The sequence below is a fragment of the Drosophila virilis genome, chromosome 5 (assembly GCF_030788295.1).
Source record: "Drosophila virilis strain 15010-1051.87 chromosome 5, Dvir_AGI_RSII-ME, whole genome shotgun sequence".
Classification (NCBI taxonomy): Eukaryota; Metazoa; Arthropoda; class Insecta; order Diptera; family Drosophilidae; genus Drosophila; species Drosophila virilis.
The window spans coordinates 16,489,649-16,506,409 of NC_091547.1; the positions used below are offsets into that span (position 1 = coordinate 16,489,649).

General features: G+C 41.3%; 1 protein-coding gene across 3 annotated transcripts; it reads left to right on the forward strand.

Annotated features, from left to right (window-relative positions):
• The first annotated feature begins 15,012 nt into the window (after positions 1-15,012).
• LOC6626455 (uncharacterized) lies at positions 15,013-16,462 on the forward strand. 3 transcript variants are annotated; one of them, XM_015173916.3, is made up of 3 exons: positions 15,013-15,164; positions 15,247-15,653; positions 15,714-16,462. In XM_015173916.3, exons 2-3 carry the CDS (start codon positions 15,414-15,416, stop codon positions 16,410-16,412), a joined length of 939 nt encoding a protein of 312 aa, XP_015029402.1. In that variant the 5' UTR covers positions 15,013-15,164; positions 15,247-15,413; the 3' UTR covers positions 16,413-16,462. The 3 variants fall into 3 exon arrangements, with proteins under 3 accessions (XP_015029402.1, XP_015029403.1, XP_002049684.1); XM_015173917.3 differs by having other exon boundaries at positions 15,014-15,164; positions 15,282-15,653; XM_002049648.4 differs by having other exon boundaries at positions 15,018-15,164; positions 15,318-15,653.
• Positions 16,463-16,761: the final 299 nt, after the last annotated feature.

Consider the following 16,761-nt stretch of genomic DNA (forward strand, 5'->3'; position numbering starts at 1 on the left):
ATAATAATTAGGTAAAGGTTAATGCCGACTGACCGCTGGAAAATACGTGTATATTTTCTTGCAAGATGTACTCAATTGTATACACCCCTGCCTGTTAGCCTAAGATATACTTAATTTATGCTCTTTTATGCTTATTTGCTTGTATCGGGACTTTTTTGAGACTTTGACCTAACTGCGACAAACTTTTGAGTGAATAAAGTCAATTTTCGGAGAATTAATGTACACGCAGCTCCCACTGAAAATAGTCTGTTTATTATAATTATGCTTTATTATGTGCATTCCCAATTAGTTCAATAGCTCATTAAGTTATTTATTTATTTGTTGCGTGTATCGACCAATTGCGCTAATTAACTTAATTCGCTAGACTCGCAGACGTAAATATTTTTCTATAAATAAAAGATGAGTTTGTGTTAAGCGCTGGTGAAAGTATTTAATGAGTAAAACATTGCCAAAACATAGATAATTTGCTTAGAAGGTATTAAATGTGCCACGACAAATCAAGAGTTAGAAATTAAGAGCAGAAATTTATTGCAAATATTATTTGTTTTTTACTATCATCAATTTTAAAGCATTCTGAACTTTACTTGTGATAGCTTTAAAATTAAAGAAACTTAGTCTGTTCAGAGTATTATAGAAGCTACATGTCTAATAACGGAATAAAAAGGTTATTTTTATATTGAGTTTTGAGTCCAAACAGATCTTATTGGCATAACCGACAAAGCGATTGCTTAACTTGAAAATTGCTTTAAATGTTCTACTTTGGTATTTTCAATTCATTTTTACACTGATTTATTCTAATTAATATCATTGGATTCGAATGTTATTTGTGGCACAAACTGCTCTGCTGCACAAACATGTGCAGCATATATAAGGCATTTGTTTTGTCTGCTGATGGGGCCAGTTCACATCTGGTTTAAACACTTTTCACTCTGGATATTCTCGATTTTTGGCTGGCCCTGTGCTTTCAGTTACAGCCTTGGCCTGCTTTCAACATGTCCGTCTTCAATTGGCCAGACTTTTGAGCCATTTTTCAGCTGCTCCTTTGGTTGCAGTTCAATTTTGATGCAACTTTCTATGGTTGGCTTGACGTGCTGCTTTCTTAGCTTCTCTGGATTCTTTTTGCATGGAAAATGTAATTTATACAAAATTAATTTACGTCATAAAACGACTTTTGTGCCCGGGCTGGGCAGGGCAGGGCATGGCACGGCAGGGCAGGATTGGGTGGGTAGAGCTGAGCTGAGGGAAGTTCTCAGTTGGCTGCGACTGTGAACTGTTGATGTCATAAATGTTGCATGGCGCAAACACAAAACACAAGGCACACACACTCACACGCAAACACATAGTCACTCACACACACAAAAAGCGACAGCGAGAGCAACAAATATGCATCGAAATAAAATAAAATATAAGCCAGAAAGTAGTAAAACCCAAAGCCCTGGCCAAAAGGCCCAAAAGCTGTGCACAATTTATGCATGAACACGCCCCCTTTAGCGCCTCCATACTGGCAACATTTTGTTGCACTCCCTGCAGCCACATAGAGGGGCGAGAAGACGGCGCAGAAGGGGTACTTGCCTATTGTGAATGCAGCTTAGAATTTGTTGCAAATAAAGTGAAATGGCAACGGGCTCTGCTCCGAAATTCCGCACACACACACATACCGAAAAGAAAGAGCTGGCACGGAAGGAAGCCATGGCTGCTGCGGGCGGGAAGCTGGGGTGTAGAGTTAGGGGGGAAAAGCCAGCAAGGCAGGGCCAAGAAACAAGAAAAAAATTGGCAATTTAACATTTGACGTTTTCTACGAGACTTGTTCAAACAATATACTTGGGAATTTGTTTTAATGCTCAGGCGAGGCAAAGAGTTTGGCGGAGTTGACGGGCGTCTGCCTTAAGCTCCACACTAGCTACAAGGAGCCACTAGGACTAGGACTAAGACAGGGGCCGTGGCTATAAGGGCAACTGGCAATAATGGCTTTAAATTTTTATTAGATGACGACGCTTATGTGCCTTAGTTGCCTTCTATGCAGCCCCGGCACGTTACAGCTGCTTGAAATGTTGAAATGTTGTTGAAAATGCGATGCAGTTGCAGTTGTTGTCGCAGTTGTTGTTGCCGCACTCGTCAGTACTTGTACGTGTGTCTGTGCCTGAGTGTGTTTGTGTGTGTGTGTGTGTTAGTAAGGTAAAAATTGCCAGTTAGCTGCACTGTGCAAACACGTTCATATCAAGCTGCTCATGTAGAAATAAGTATAAGCACTAATTACCAAAAATAAAATAAATACAAACAGGTTGTACGCACAAAGCAGCAGAGTAGCTTACAGAGTGGGAGCCAAGTCGATGAGCGAATACGCTATTTCAAAAGTCGTGTAGAGTATTAAAGCAAATATATTGTCAGTGTTTCCATAAATGTATTACGCATGATGGTTCCAATAATATTGCCATAGCATACACTTTATAGTATACAAAAGTATTTGTTTAAATAAATCCTTTATCTTCGATCCAGGTAGATCAGGTATGAATACCTGTCATATTTGAACATCAGGCCATATCTGTGCTTTTTCTTTAGCTACCTGCTCTTAATCGTAATGAAACAAATCGACTGCATTTGGATGCATAATCACACATGCTTATTTCAAAAGAGAGAAAATAATAGAGAAATAGAGTGAGAGACTGAGGGGGGAGAGGGGAGACTCTTGTGTTTGCATATATTTATAAATGCAGTATACACAATATTAGCAACAATATCTAACACGCCAAATGAGCGCCATGTGTCTATGCAAGTGTTTCTACGTGCGTGTGTGTGCCTGTGTGCACGTTTAGCTAGTTGCCCCTGAGCGTATGCTACACTTTATTTTATGTAGCTGCTGTCGCCTAATTCGCATAATTACGCGCTTATTATTTTTGCAAACCGGCTCTGCTGCCGACTCGCTGTGTCCAGCAGCTACACACACACACACACACATACGCACATAAAACTATAATTGTATTTGTATCTGTTTGGCTGTGAGTGTATGTGTGTGTGTGTGTGTGCGTAATTGTATTTCGCTTTGCGTGTATCCTGTAATTGTATTATTTGCTTGATTTCATTATTTTCTACAGCGCAGCGCAACGCAACGCGCATCGGTTATAATTAACCAAATAAATAAAACAGTCGAAACTGTCCAACAGATATAGCGGCATTATAGTTGAGCCTAAAGGGAAACGGAAGCGGGCCGAGCAACAACTAAATAGAGATAGCTCCGCACACACACACACACACATTTGTGTATTATTGAGCACTGACTATGCCCCGTGGGTAAGATTTGGGCTTTTTGTTCATTGCCACCATGACAGCAGCAAATTAAATGGCTGTCATTTTGGCTTTTTATACCCTATATAAAGCTGGCAAGCAGGTGTGTGGCAGCCATTGAAAGCATCAATTGTAATTAGATCAGTTAATAAATGTTTTAATAAAATATAACAAGTTATATAAAGCTATGAATCACTCATAATTTTAATGCAAAATTATTTAATTATGAAAAATCTTTATACATGTTTTGTATCTTCTTTGATTAGGAATAAAATTATAACTGACACAAGCAAAGGGAATCTAAATTTTAAACTTTTATTAGACTGTTGCTCAATTTCATTGCAGCTGCTGTCACGAGCGATCAGGTGGATAAATTGGGCTGCGCTCTTTAAATTGTTATTAAAAGGCAACTAACAATAGTCGTTCATCGCCATATTGCTGATTGTTGTGCAATTATGGCCAAAAAGTGGCCAGATAACTGTCAAGTATCTGATTAACAGTTTTTATTGTGTAGGCCAAATTGAAATCGAATTCAGTTAGTTTATCTGTATCGCGTCTCTTGAAATTATTTACCTATAGGGCAAACATTTATAAAGAATGAAATATTAAAATTTAATGACAAGCTTGTGAATTTTGCATCATCGTTTTTTTCACTTACAGGGCAGATAAAGTATGTTGTCATTTTTGCCAAGCAGATAAACCAAACATTCAAATAAGATGCTTTCTTTGCTTCAACATTAACGAATCAAGAAGAATATTGAATAACCCAAGGAGAATAAAGCCACAAATAGAATCAAGTCAGTACAAATAAATAGGCTCGAATAACACTTTAAATTCGCATAATTTATTTTACTAATTTTAAACAAATCTAAAGAGCATATAAGTTGAATTGCAGGGCATTTAATAGTCAAGCATATTTGACTATTACATTACCAGTTTTTTTTTTTTTATTTTTATGTTTGTTTGTTGGATAAGCTATTGGCCGTTTTGCAAATTTGGTATTACTATTTGTCCGCTTGGCTTTGCATTATGAAGTTGTGAGCATAACTAATTGAAAAGTTTTTGTCGCATTTGGCAACTTGGATTGCTTGGTTAGCAGATTTGCAACTGGAAACTGGCAACTGGCAACTTGTAATATGCCACAACGGGCCACGAATTCATCACAAAATGTTTTTTGTGAGATTAGCGATTGTTTTACTTCTGATCTAAGTAAAAACTGTTTAAAGAGCTTAGTGAAATTAAGAGCCAAGAAAATGGATGGCCATAAGAAACAAGGCTAACAACTTCAGAGTACTTGCGCCTGCCAATGTATATAATACGATTTAATGGAACATCCCCGAATTCACAGAATTTCCAAGTATATTGATTATTTTTTGTTATTGGTGTGCTGTGAAATTATTGATAAATACTTATGTTTTGGTATTCGATTAAAGGTTTCTTAGCAAAAAGCATAAAATATTTTCCATTTCCTGGAACTGTGGAAAGCATTTCACATTTTTGTGGAAATTACGTATTTTAATGCCTAAGTTCCAAGAAATTTCAAATTTACAAAATCTTACAAAAAACTTGAAACGGTTATTGTTGTAATTCGCTTATGGGAACAATAATCTATTAGGCCACGAAATGTCTAACACATTCATAAAGACATATCCAAGGCCGAAAATTATATTCGTAGAAATCAGAATCGGAAATAATATTTCTATCATCTCGGCATGCCGTATTGTTACTTTAGGGCGAGCCGTAAAAATTAACAACACAAGTTACTTAACAAGTATCAGCAACAAAATCAGTTAGCCTTATGAATGTTAAGTAATGCTATTATAAAACAAATACCATGTGATCTAATTATGAAGTTTTTCTATAAAGTTAATTTGATTGTTTATTGATTGTTTATTGAATGCCTATACTCTAAACTTGTAACTGGAGCTACCTTCCGGTTTCGCGTGTGCGCACACACAAGCGTTGATTTTTCCCAGCACATACACACTGGCACACAGGCGCGCGCGCACACACACACACACACACACAGGCGAACTCACAGAGACTCGGTGTGGAATTCAATAGCCTTTAACAGGCAGCCTGTTACGTTATGGCCTCATGGCTCACCACCGCCAATAACCACACAAATTACATTTATTTAAGTTCCGTCACATGAAACGTTTACGGCCCTTGGCCACACACACACACACATCCACACATACACAGTCAAACACACAGACACACAGCGGAAAGCAGCCCCAGCATCGCTCTCATAACTCAGCGTCTCCATGCAACAATTGCCCATCTAATTCACTCAACTGCTCACCTGTTGGCCCGCTCCGTCATTTGGTGTCTTCAACGTTTCCATCGCCCATCGCCCATCATCATCATCATCGCCGTTGTCTTGGCTGCCGGCGTCGCAGTTAATGTTGTCTGATTTCATTAGCGCAGCTCCCGAGACTTTGCCCCCCACTCCCGCCCCGAAGCCTAAGCCCAAACCCAAACCCAAATGTAAACGCGTATTGACAGTTTTCATTGGATGCCAACCTTAAAGATACACGCGTAATTTATCACTTCACGTTTCTCGACTGATTCGCACGCCAATTAGACACCCGCGCCCCACCCTACCGCCCCCGCGACACCTACTCGGCACAGCCACTAAAGCATTTTACATGAACTTGAATGAGCTTATTATTGGTTTCGCTTTTGTCGATGGCTGTCAATAATATTGATACCCATACTAAACGTATTTATATGTATATATTGCTGCTCTCTTTATAGGCATGGATTTTTTCCCACCAAGCTAAGCCGCTGTCCGCCTCGCAGCACCACTCCATCGCACCCCCGCTCTGCTGTGTCACCGGTCCGCTGCTTGTTGTGGCTAATTTGCTTTTATTATTCGCATTAAATTTTATGCTTATGTTTATGTTGTATTTTCTTTTTTTTTTTTTTGTTTTCTTCTCTAATAAAATTGGAGAGCCGATAGAAATTGAGACATTGTTGCCAGTGCGAATTAGCCGGAAGTGTGTCGTCCTTATCCGCTTCGCTGCCGTGCATTTTAATGGCCAGTTTAGACCAACAGTTGCTGCAGCAGCAGCAGCTGCTACTGCCTTTCATGAGCTTTGCCTGGCCTAAACGCAATGATTAGAAATTGCTGCCAACGACGAAGCGTATCCAAGTGTTATTAACATTTCCGACATGTGATGCCCGTACAGTGACACTTGGGCATGTCAGAAACAGGACGAACTCAATCTTAACACAGAATGCTCCCAAGTATACCAACTGTTATTTCCATTTTAACACGCCAGCAATTTAATAACATGTATGTGCACAAATTATGAAAACTAACCTTAAATCATTTGCTTGAAAATTTAACAAGATTTTAAATTTAATGTAACATTACTGACACAATGGGGCACTTTACTTGCTCGTCCGAAATTGGAAATATATGTTATATTATACCGCAAAGCGGGCCTATACTTATTTACCTGCTTTATTTACATATTTAATTGCACACTAAAGATCAAAATGGATTACATTTGACATCGACTAAAGTGTTTATTTTTTTGAAAACTAGAAAAAGCTTTACAATTGCAATCCGTTGACTCTCCGTCTGAACCCAGACTATTAACAGCTGAAAGCAGGTGAAGAAGAACCTCTAGATTATTGGGCCAAAAGTGAAATAATAAATAAATCAAGCTTTGTGACATTTTGCTTTGAAACTATAGTGGATCAATATTTTTATGATTTTCGAGTGCGATATATAAGCGGGCAAAGAGCAAACACATTCTAATACTGTGCAGCAGTTGCCTCAACTGATTGATACAAAGTCTAGTTGCAGAAGATTGAAAAATGTTTTTTTGTTTTGCGAAGAATCATCCGACAATTTTCGATATATATATGACAGGTAGGGTATATGCTATAGAGAATATGCAGTGCTTATCGAATTACTTACATTAACTTAAATTAAATCGGTTAACCAAGAGGTTAAGACATTATTATTTAAGCTTTGCATAAGAACCTTAAGCATTAAGTTTCTCGCCTGGCATAATGTTATTTAAAATAGCTGAAATAACGCTGCAGGTAATAAAGTGGGTTATGGGCTGCGCATTGAGCAGCTGCTGTTTATCAAATGCGTGGCGAAATCTCTTTAGCTGGGAATTTTTGTATTGCGCACATATTTAACCCATATAACATATATGAGCCTAGCCCACCTTAATTAAAATCTCGCTGGCTGGCAAATTTCAATTATATTTTGTGACCCATCAGGCACAACAGTAAACAAGGCGAACCGGTCGACAATACGCCCTCAACGAGCACCAGCCGCCCTAGCACTGGGTCTAACCTGCTGCCCGGAACGGTGGTTCGCTTGTTTGTTATGAAATTCGCATATAGGTAAAGGTCTCATTGCCTAACCGCCACCATCCCCGAACCCGGGGCAGGCCCGTCCCGGAGCAACGCATATGTGTCATAAAAACAGGCAGCGCATAACTCTGCCCCACATCCTATCCAGATCCCTCACAGCCCTCCACTGGCCCGTTGTTGTTTTGTTTTTTATGCCACACCTCGATGCAAATCATTGCCACATCTGACGCACATGTGGCACGTAACAGACACAGAGACAAGCTCGTCGTCGTCGTCGTCGTCGTAGTCGTTGCAGGATTTGTCTGTTTTGTGATTGTCATCGGCGGCGGCGGCGGCGGCAGCGGCTGCTCCAACTCATACAGCTGCTGCTCCAACTCCTACAGCTGCTGCTGCTGCTCCTCCTCCCCTCCGCTCCGCCCGCTCTGGCACTGTCTCGTCTGCTGTGACATTTTGTAGGCGCTATGGCGTGCGAAATTGTAAATTTTTGTCTCCTGCTGCTGCCCCTACTCCGGCTGTTGCTCCTCCTCCTCCTCCAGCCGTTGCCGTCCATGTTGTGCCTTGTTGTTTTGGGCATATGCATTATTAAGAATATACTCAGCTGTCAACAAGTCAGCGTCTGGTGCAACTTCTGTTTGTGTTCAGACCGAACGAGTCTGGACCTTGATTCAACCCCGCCGAAACGTTTGAATTTGCGTGTATTTTGATGTTTAACCCTCAGCTGACTTTAGAGAGCTACTCAAGTTGGCAAATTTAGCAGACAGCCTCTAAATTTGTTACATCTTCCTAATGCTCTCTGGCATTTGTTAGCTGCTCTAATTCTTGGTTAGTCACATGGAAGAACTGCTGCTTTAACGACCCTAACTGACCCGGTTTCCGTTGTTGCTAATGATCGCAGTTATTGAACTCGCAACTGACAGACCCTACCCCTTCCCGTTCCCGTTCCTATTCCCGTTCCCCCTCACCCCTCACCCGTGTCTAGCCGTGTCCCTAACTGGCCCGTCGATGAATCATGAGTACGTGCCGAAAGTTTAGTTTGGATTTTTTCGGCTTTTCGGCGCATGAGCTGGAAAAGTTGACTCTGCTTGACCTGCACCAATATTGCGCGCCTTTTTGGAGCTTGTGCTTAAAAATTTATTTCATATTTTTGCTGACGAAACGAGGGATGGTGGCAGCCGAGCGGGCGGGGGGGGGGGGGGGGGGGCACATGAAATTGCAGCTGAACTGGTCCGCTTTCCTATTTACTTTTCATTTATTAGAAAAAAAGCGCGGCTGCTGCAGTTGCCCCAGCCTCGCCTCTCACTTTTGGCTCGTCACTTTTGCTCATTGGACACGTGTTCACAAATATTTGTGCTACGTGGTTGCACACCTTTCCGCATTTCCACTCCCCATACATTTGCACCTTTGTGTACCCTAGACTCTTTAATGGTGCATTGGGTATACAATATGTAAATCGTATGCAAGCCAAGGAATTTTATGGAATTTGCATTAACAAAAAAAAAAAAAAACCAAAAGAAAGACTTGCAACATTTTTGTTTACAGCTTTGGCAAGATTTATAGATGAGTATATGCTAAGCACAATGCAAAAATATTTGTAATTTCTTAATAGGATATTTTAGCTATAATAATAGACATTTGCATTGCAACTCTGCACAATTAGCTGTTTTTGTTTACATTTTGCTTGCTTTGATGCTTTGAATAACTGATTTGCAAATGGCAAAATGGCATTTAAGAACTTTAAAGATACCCTCTCAGAAACTGTTGAATGAATCCCGGTCAGGCCATAAGACAAACGCAAATAAACGAATATTTATCGTGGCTTCTTGGCAGACCTTTGATATACCCTCCCTTATGAGAACAGGGTATTTAGGTATACAGCAGTTGCTGGTTGCACGCAATATTAAATAACGTCAAAAGTTTTTCGTTATGGGAATTTTTTGATACATTTTTTTTTTTGTGTATTTCTGTGAATTGAAAATTATTTTAAGCGATAGTTTTAACAATCTGTCGACTTTTTGGATGACGATTATTTACACAACGTTACGTACATACATATATGAAAAAATAAGAGAAAACGGAAGCAAGGAAAACCGAACATCGACAAATTTACCGGACGCACATATTTCCATGTTATTTCCTCTGCCCACCGCCAGCTGTTTTTCTATGCGGCTCTGATTTTCAATAAGCACGGGCAATCGGACACGAGACTCGGACTCGGCCTCAGACTCGGACACGGACTCGAAATAGGTTTAAAATCATTTGCCGGTCGCTTTGCAGCTGATAATTTTACGATTTTCATTTGCGACCGTTGCAATTTAATTTTTGTTTAGCGGCGATTTGGATGCCAACATAGCAAGCTGTGTGTTTGCCAGGCCATCGAGAAATTTAATTTCGAGGTGAAATTGTAAACCATCGACGCGGTTTCCACTTTAAGCTGCAACCGAGCCGCAACGGCAATGCGAGTGTTTGCCAACTGTGCGACTATGTTTATGTTTATCACGGATTGAATGGGAATAGCTGTCGCTATTGGCGGTCCACTTGCGGGTTAAATATTTGCTGAAGCCCAGCGATTACTGCATGATTACAATTTGTATCTCAACTGCATGTATTTGCCATTGTCTGTTTTGCCTCTGCGGCCTGCTTATTGCTTGCTGTCTGCTTATTGGTAAATTATGCGCCAGAAATCTGACCATGAGCTGGCGCGGGCGAATCGATCCAAATAGCTGTTGAGATTGTTAGCCCATTGGCATGACCTTTGTTTTGGCATTGTCTCCATGTGTTGCCCGATAAGTGAGCCTGATAATGCCAAAGTGCATTTCGCACACCTTTTGTTGCCAGCATTTTTGTCCATTAGGCAGTTGCCTTTATTACTTTTTGCACATGTTAAAAAGTTTGTTAGCAAACAACATTCCAGTTCATTTGTTCTTTACAATTCAACACTTTGCTGCTGAACGTGGACACATGCATATATACATATATATATACATCGATTATGGCCTGGCCGAAATGTTGACCCATTTATAATTCACATTCACAGCTATTCAACGGCTGTCATTTGCTTTCGTTATTTGCTGCATACTTTTAAGCTGTCAATTTATTATAGCCCACTTTTAAGCTGTCTATTTAGTATTTCGCCATGTTTTAAGCACCAAATGCTGTTGCATGCTGTGCCGGACTGTGGCCCATTTATTATTGATATGGCGCTGGCAATAGGCAACACTTTAAGCGCACACTTTATGCCACAGAATGGCCTCAAATGTTATCTGAATGGGCAGCCGGCCACGTGAATGTGTGTGTGTGTGTGTGTGTGTGAGTGTGTGGGCAGCTGTCTTGCCTTTTTGGCCTTGGCATCCACAGCATCGACAGGGGACACTGCAAAAGATACAGATGCACAGATACAGAGTTACAAAGGGTGCAAAAGTACAGTGGATACAGGAGCTGAAGTATTGGTTAGCACATGTGTGTGCTGGGCGGAATTCAATTGCAAAATGTCGAAGACGTTCGTTCTGCTCAAACTGGCAAAACTTACCCGCTATAACTTTTCGACTATTTGCACTGGCTGCACTGACATGCAAAGTAGCAGAAAAATTGTCTGGCAAAGTTGCCAGCCAGACGCGCAGACAGACATCTAGGTATAAGCCGCACACACACCCCTTTGCTCAATGCCAACAACTTTTTTATACCAGACGCATAAAGTAGCTCGAGCTGCTGCAGCTTTGACTGTATCTGTATCTTGTATGTTGTTGCAGCTTGAAGCTAGCTGCGGCTGCCTCTGCTGCTGCTGGTGCTGGCTGGTAAAGCTTTCGTTTTTGGTCTCTTGCTGGCGTATCTTAAAGATTTTTAACAGCACACAGCGCAAACTTGTCGAAAATACTCGTATATACGAAAATTGTTTAACAAGTTGAATGCTGCCAACATTGAGCTGGCAGAGAAGAAAAAAAGAATGGAAAAAAAAATTAGAAACAACTTTTTCACCTGCTCGAGCCGGGCTGGGCCGGCCTGCAAAGTTTTCACACCGAGCCATAAGTTTTGTCGCTCTGTCGTTGCTTTTTAGCCAACTGCAAATTCCAGCAGACGCTTCGACTTCGACTTCGGCTTTAGTTTCAGTTTCATTTTGCAGCTTCAGTTTCTCGGCTTTTAATTAAATAATTTCTGCTAACAACGGCAGCAGAAGGCGGCAATAAAATGTTTTTCAGTCTTTCTCAACTGAACAATTCATATTTGATTTGGCTTTACGTTCTGTGCAATTATTTCGGCTGGCAAAATATTTAACTGCATTTCCTATTGATTTTACTGCTTTGTAATCAACTTGGCTACCTGCAGGCAGCAGCCAGGAAATTGACGATCTCCTGCAATTGTTGTGCCTTACCAAAGCCTGAGCTGTAGCCACAGCCCAAGCTGAAGCTGAAGCTGACTCTCAAGCCAAAAAGCCATTGCCATAGCCATAGCCATTCCATGGCCAACGCCATGGCCATAGCCAGCAGTCATCCAGGAAGTGAGCGCAGCTGCATTTGTCTATTTTTCTATAGTCTTCTTTGCACACCAACTCACACACACACACACACACACGCTCACGCATGGATGAGAGGAGTGGGAGGGGCAGCGTTTATAGCAATTTTACCTGACTTTTGCAGCTTTGTTTGCGCTTGGTCAATAAATGAGCGTAATATTAAGACATTGATTCGAATGGCTAAAACGACATTGCTAGCTCAGTTGAAGCAGAAAAATGCAATGCAATGTTTTCCGTTAACTTTGATTCGTATGGTCAATAGAAGACCGGACAGCCTAGGGCGTTTTTCCTGCATTTCTTCAAGTGCATCGACCAACTAGCAAAACGTTTTCTAAAATCTGGTAAACAAAAACTCAACAAAAACTTGACCAACAAAATAAGTTTAACAAAACAAGCACTCGTAAACTCTTTAACCAGGATCTGAATAACCTTTTTAGCAACAGCTTTGGCCTGGTGTGAATACATCCATTATGTTTTTAGAAAACTATTTTATTTTATTTAAAATTATATAGCTGATTTTAAATCATTTTAATTAATTAAGTTTTAAGTTTAAGTTTTAAGAAGAATCGATTAAAGTGCCTAAATAATAGCTTAAATGTACCCTCAATAAAATGTTGTACCGAAATGGCATGTGTTGATGCCAAAGTGGAGCTTACATTTGACAAGTCTTTTCTATTAGATAATGTCCATGAAAATAAGTCCATAACTTATGCCTGGAAAATAGAACCGAAGTAGACGCAGCTTCAAAACAAATTTAAAACTTAAATAGACGTTATTGCGCAGAGCTTACCTTGAAGTAGGCAACAATATTTTGCAGCTCAGTTGCAAGATGCTTCACCAAATGACAGCACAAGTGTGTGCTATGGTTTTTAAAAAGTCAACTAACCAAACTTGCTGGACCCCTCCACACACAGACACACACACACAAGCACACACACACACACACAGGCGCGCGCTCAGGTAAGCACACAGAGAATTTGTGACAAAGCTGCTGCTGCCTGCAAGCATGCAGCACTTTGACATGGATGAAGTCTACCTGTGTGTAAGGGTGTGAGTGTGTGTGCGTGTGTGTGGCCAACGTGGAGCACAGCGAGCCAAAGGCTAATTCAAAGTCAGAGCGCGCACAATGCGCACAAACAGAAGCGTACAACGTCGCGCCCCCTGCCCAACCGTCTGCCTATCCACCGCTATGCATTGTATTGTATTATGACAGCCGCTGCACCTGAAAGTATGCACTGATTTTTTCCACATGCGCCTCGCTCTTAAAAACTGTAAACAAAAACTGGCAACAATAGAAAGGTGGCAATAGTTGACAACGACGCTGTGGCATTCCAAGTGTTCATTGTCCAGAGTTAGCCGCTGCACGCACCACTTCGTGCATGTGTGACTGTGTGTGTGTGTGTGTGTGTGTGTGTGTCTGTGCGTGTGTGTATTTCAAAGCAGTTGGCATATCAACTGGTCGGACATGGTGTAAACACGTTTAATGTTGTTGCCCCAGTGCACGGGTGCAGTTGCTCCTGCGTCGGCTGCATTTGCACTGTTGCTGCGTTTAATTTAATCTACTAGTCGAGCTGCTACCTTGACATGGACAAGCCCAGGCACCTCACAAACACACATTCAGACTGCTTAAAACGGGTGCGTGCGTGTGTGTGTGCGTGTGTGTGCGTGTGTGTTGGCTGCTTGAGTGCACCGCAAGTCCATTTAACTTAACTTTGGCCCTACATGCACTGGCATCGGTTGGATTTTTGGTTCAGACTAGCTTCTCTTTCTCTCTGTCTCGGTTTCCCTGTCTCTCTGCATCACTCAAACGCACGGCCAAATGGTGACAGGGCTGCGTGTCCATACACATATGTGTGAATGTGCGTGCCTTTTTCTGTGTCGGTGTGTGTGTGTCGGTGTGTGTCTGTGGGCAACGTAATTTGCATGGTCAGCATACTGACGGCAACGGCAGCAGATGGGCCAGGGAATACATATAGGATGGGGGGGATGGGGCATAGTAAGGCAGAGGCACAGGTCCAGGTCGTCCCTTGCTTAATTGCATGGTACTGCATTGGCAACTTCATGCTACCGAAATCCAATTGCTGCTACCAGGAAGTGTTTCCTACTTTCGGGCCTGCTACGTTTGCTGGAGCGTTTTCTTAGTGTCAATCCTTAAACATGCATATTGGTTTTTGTTTTCCAACAATTTTTAAGCGTTAATATCAACAATGGGCGAGGCACAACTTTAAAAACTTGATGGCCAGGTGATTATAGGTCTGACTTTTTCCTGAGGGACACATGTGCCTGCGTGTGTTCACGTGATCTGAAACATGTGCAGCACTTTTTACGGCTTGCAGCAACGTAACGTTCAAAAAAAGTAGTACATTGCACAAGTGCCGCGACACGCAAAACATTAAAAAGGGATTTTTTGTTTTTTTTTTTCGGATTGCGCGTTCTACAGAGTCAGAGTCAGGGAATCAAAATCAGACCGTGTACATATGTATGTTTGTAGTATGACAAGAGCTTCGTAAAAAAAAAAATGGCAAACAAATGGTGCGCATTTGCTGCCGTTTTTTGTTTCACCATCAACCATACGAATCATTTGCAAGCGATTTAATTTCAATTGCATGGGCGTTAATCAATGACAACAAAAGCCAACTGCCATTGAAAATCAACAATAAAACCGATGCATAGAAAAAGGCTGAAAAGCAAACCAGACAATTAAATTGACATGAGTTGAAAAATCATAAAATAGATAGCAATGGCAAGTGCTGTCAGAGTAGAAATTTAAATGCGCGCCAATATCAATACAATATGATTACCAACACTGGCCTTGGCGCATTTTCAAGCACTTTAATAATCTTCTTGCCGCCACTGCCTATCGAAAGCATATCGTTCGAATTGCAGAGTGTATCAGCCTGCCGCCACCAATTATTACTACCAGAACGCATTAATTCACAAACTTAAAAAATAAATATAAATAAACATAGGAGGAGATAATTTAGTCGTAATTAACATGCACTGAGATTTGTGATGACAACTTTAAGTAATGGTAAGAATGCAATTTGAACTCATTGCAAGACCATGCATTAATAACTTATCGTTCAATTACTTACGTTCCAATTCGGAAAAAGATACAAAAACAATTAATATTTAAACAATCTTAAAGGCTCTCACATTAAGCAATTATCGTAATACGTGATAGGCAATCAAACGCAAAACGGACGCTTAGGACTAGGCATAAACAAGATATTGCCAAGATTATCTATTTTTGGCGGCGACTAATTAACAACAGAAACAAATGAACGGCAATCGCAAATTTAAATCGCTGCGGCTAGTGCGCTTCGGCGATGTACTATATGATCAACAAAAGCGTCTGATAATGCTGTGCCGCTCCTGTCAGCGACATTACTTATCAATGGAGGCATTCCAGACGCATCTAAGCAAATGCATTGCTGTCAAGCACATAGTTACGTCCATTGATGAGCTGCAGTATGACGAGGAGAAGCGGGAGACAAGGCTCGTCAATGGAAAGCAAGAGGTGGGTGTGTCCACAAGTTTTATAAGCAAACCAACTAACAACTATTATTATGCCCTACAGCTGCTCATCTATGAGCCGGACGCAGTGCGGAACATAAACAGCGTGAACTGCGACATAGACTGGGAAGCGGAGCTTGAGGATCCGCGCTGGTACACAGACGACACTCGGACACTGCCAAACAAAGCAAAACAATCGCCCACCAATGCCAAAGAAAATGTGGCCAAGAGCCGCACGCGCAGTCTAACAACAAAGGATCTTGAAAAAGAGAAGCAGCCGCATCCGCAGTCGCCCGAATCCCCAGCCAAGCGTATGCGACACTCCACGCCAAAGCGCACCATTCTCACGAATCAACAACAACACAAATTGCGCGCCAGTTTGGAAATGCCTGCAGTGACAGCTAAAATCAAAAATGAAATGTATGTTGTGCAAAATATCGTAGACGACCTAAGACGTCTGGAAGCAATGAGAAATGCCCGTCCAGCCAACGCAGCAGCAACAACAACAACAATCAGTCCAACTGCAGCAAACCCACCCATGGTTTCCATACCCATGCCAGTGGCCAATACGGCCAACGGAGACACCCAGCAAATACTCAACAAGCTGCGTGCATGCGGCGTGGAAGTCAAGCGCCGCAATACACGCGAAGCCATGGACAGTTCCAGCGAAGCAGATGCGAAAAAGCAGCTCGCCCTGGATATAATGCGGAAATTGCAATCAAATGGCATCAAGTGCACCAAAGTAAACAATGCTAAGCAATAAATCTTAAAAATTGTATGCAGCTTCAAAATAAATTTGAAAACGCCCGCCCATTCCCAGTAGTAGAACTTAATTAATTAACTTAATTATTGAATGAACAAAAGCAATGAACAAGCTAAACATTAGTCGTCGCGATTATGTATTATTACTTTTACTTATGCATGTGCATGTTTTTTTTGCAGAATGGCAATGCTACTATATTTTTGTATTTGTTTTGTACTTCAAGCGCTTAGGGGAAAAACAAATTTAAACAGCTGTTATAAACAATTGAAATGCCGAACCCGATAGTAGCCCGACTCACGGGCCGTCTCTAGCTGCTGAATTTAGAGATGAGCGATATTTCGAGTCACTA

Bases quoted from the DNA above. Each gene is read 5' to 3' on its own strand.
- LOC6626455 (XM_015173916.3), top strand. From the start codon at position 15,414: ATGAACGGCAATCGCAAATTTAAATCGCTGCGGCTAGTGCGCTTCGGC. The intron at 15,654-15,713 runs GTGGGTGTGTCC...TATGCCCTACAG, and splicing joins TCGTCAATGGAAAGCAAGAG to CTGCTCATCTATGAGCCGGA.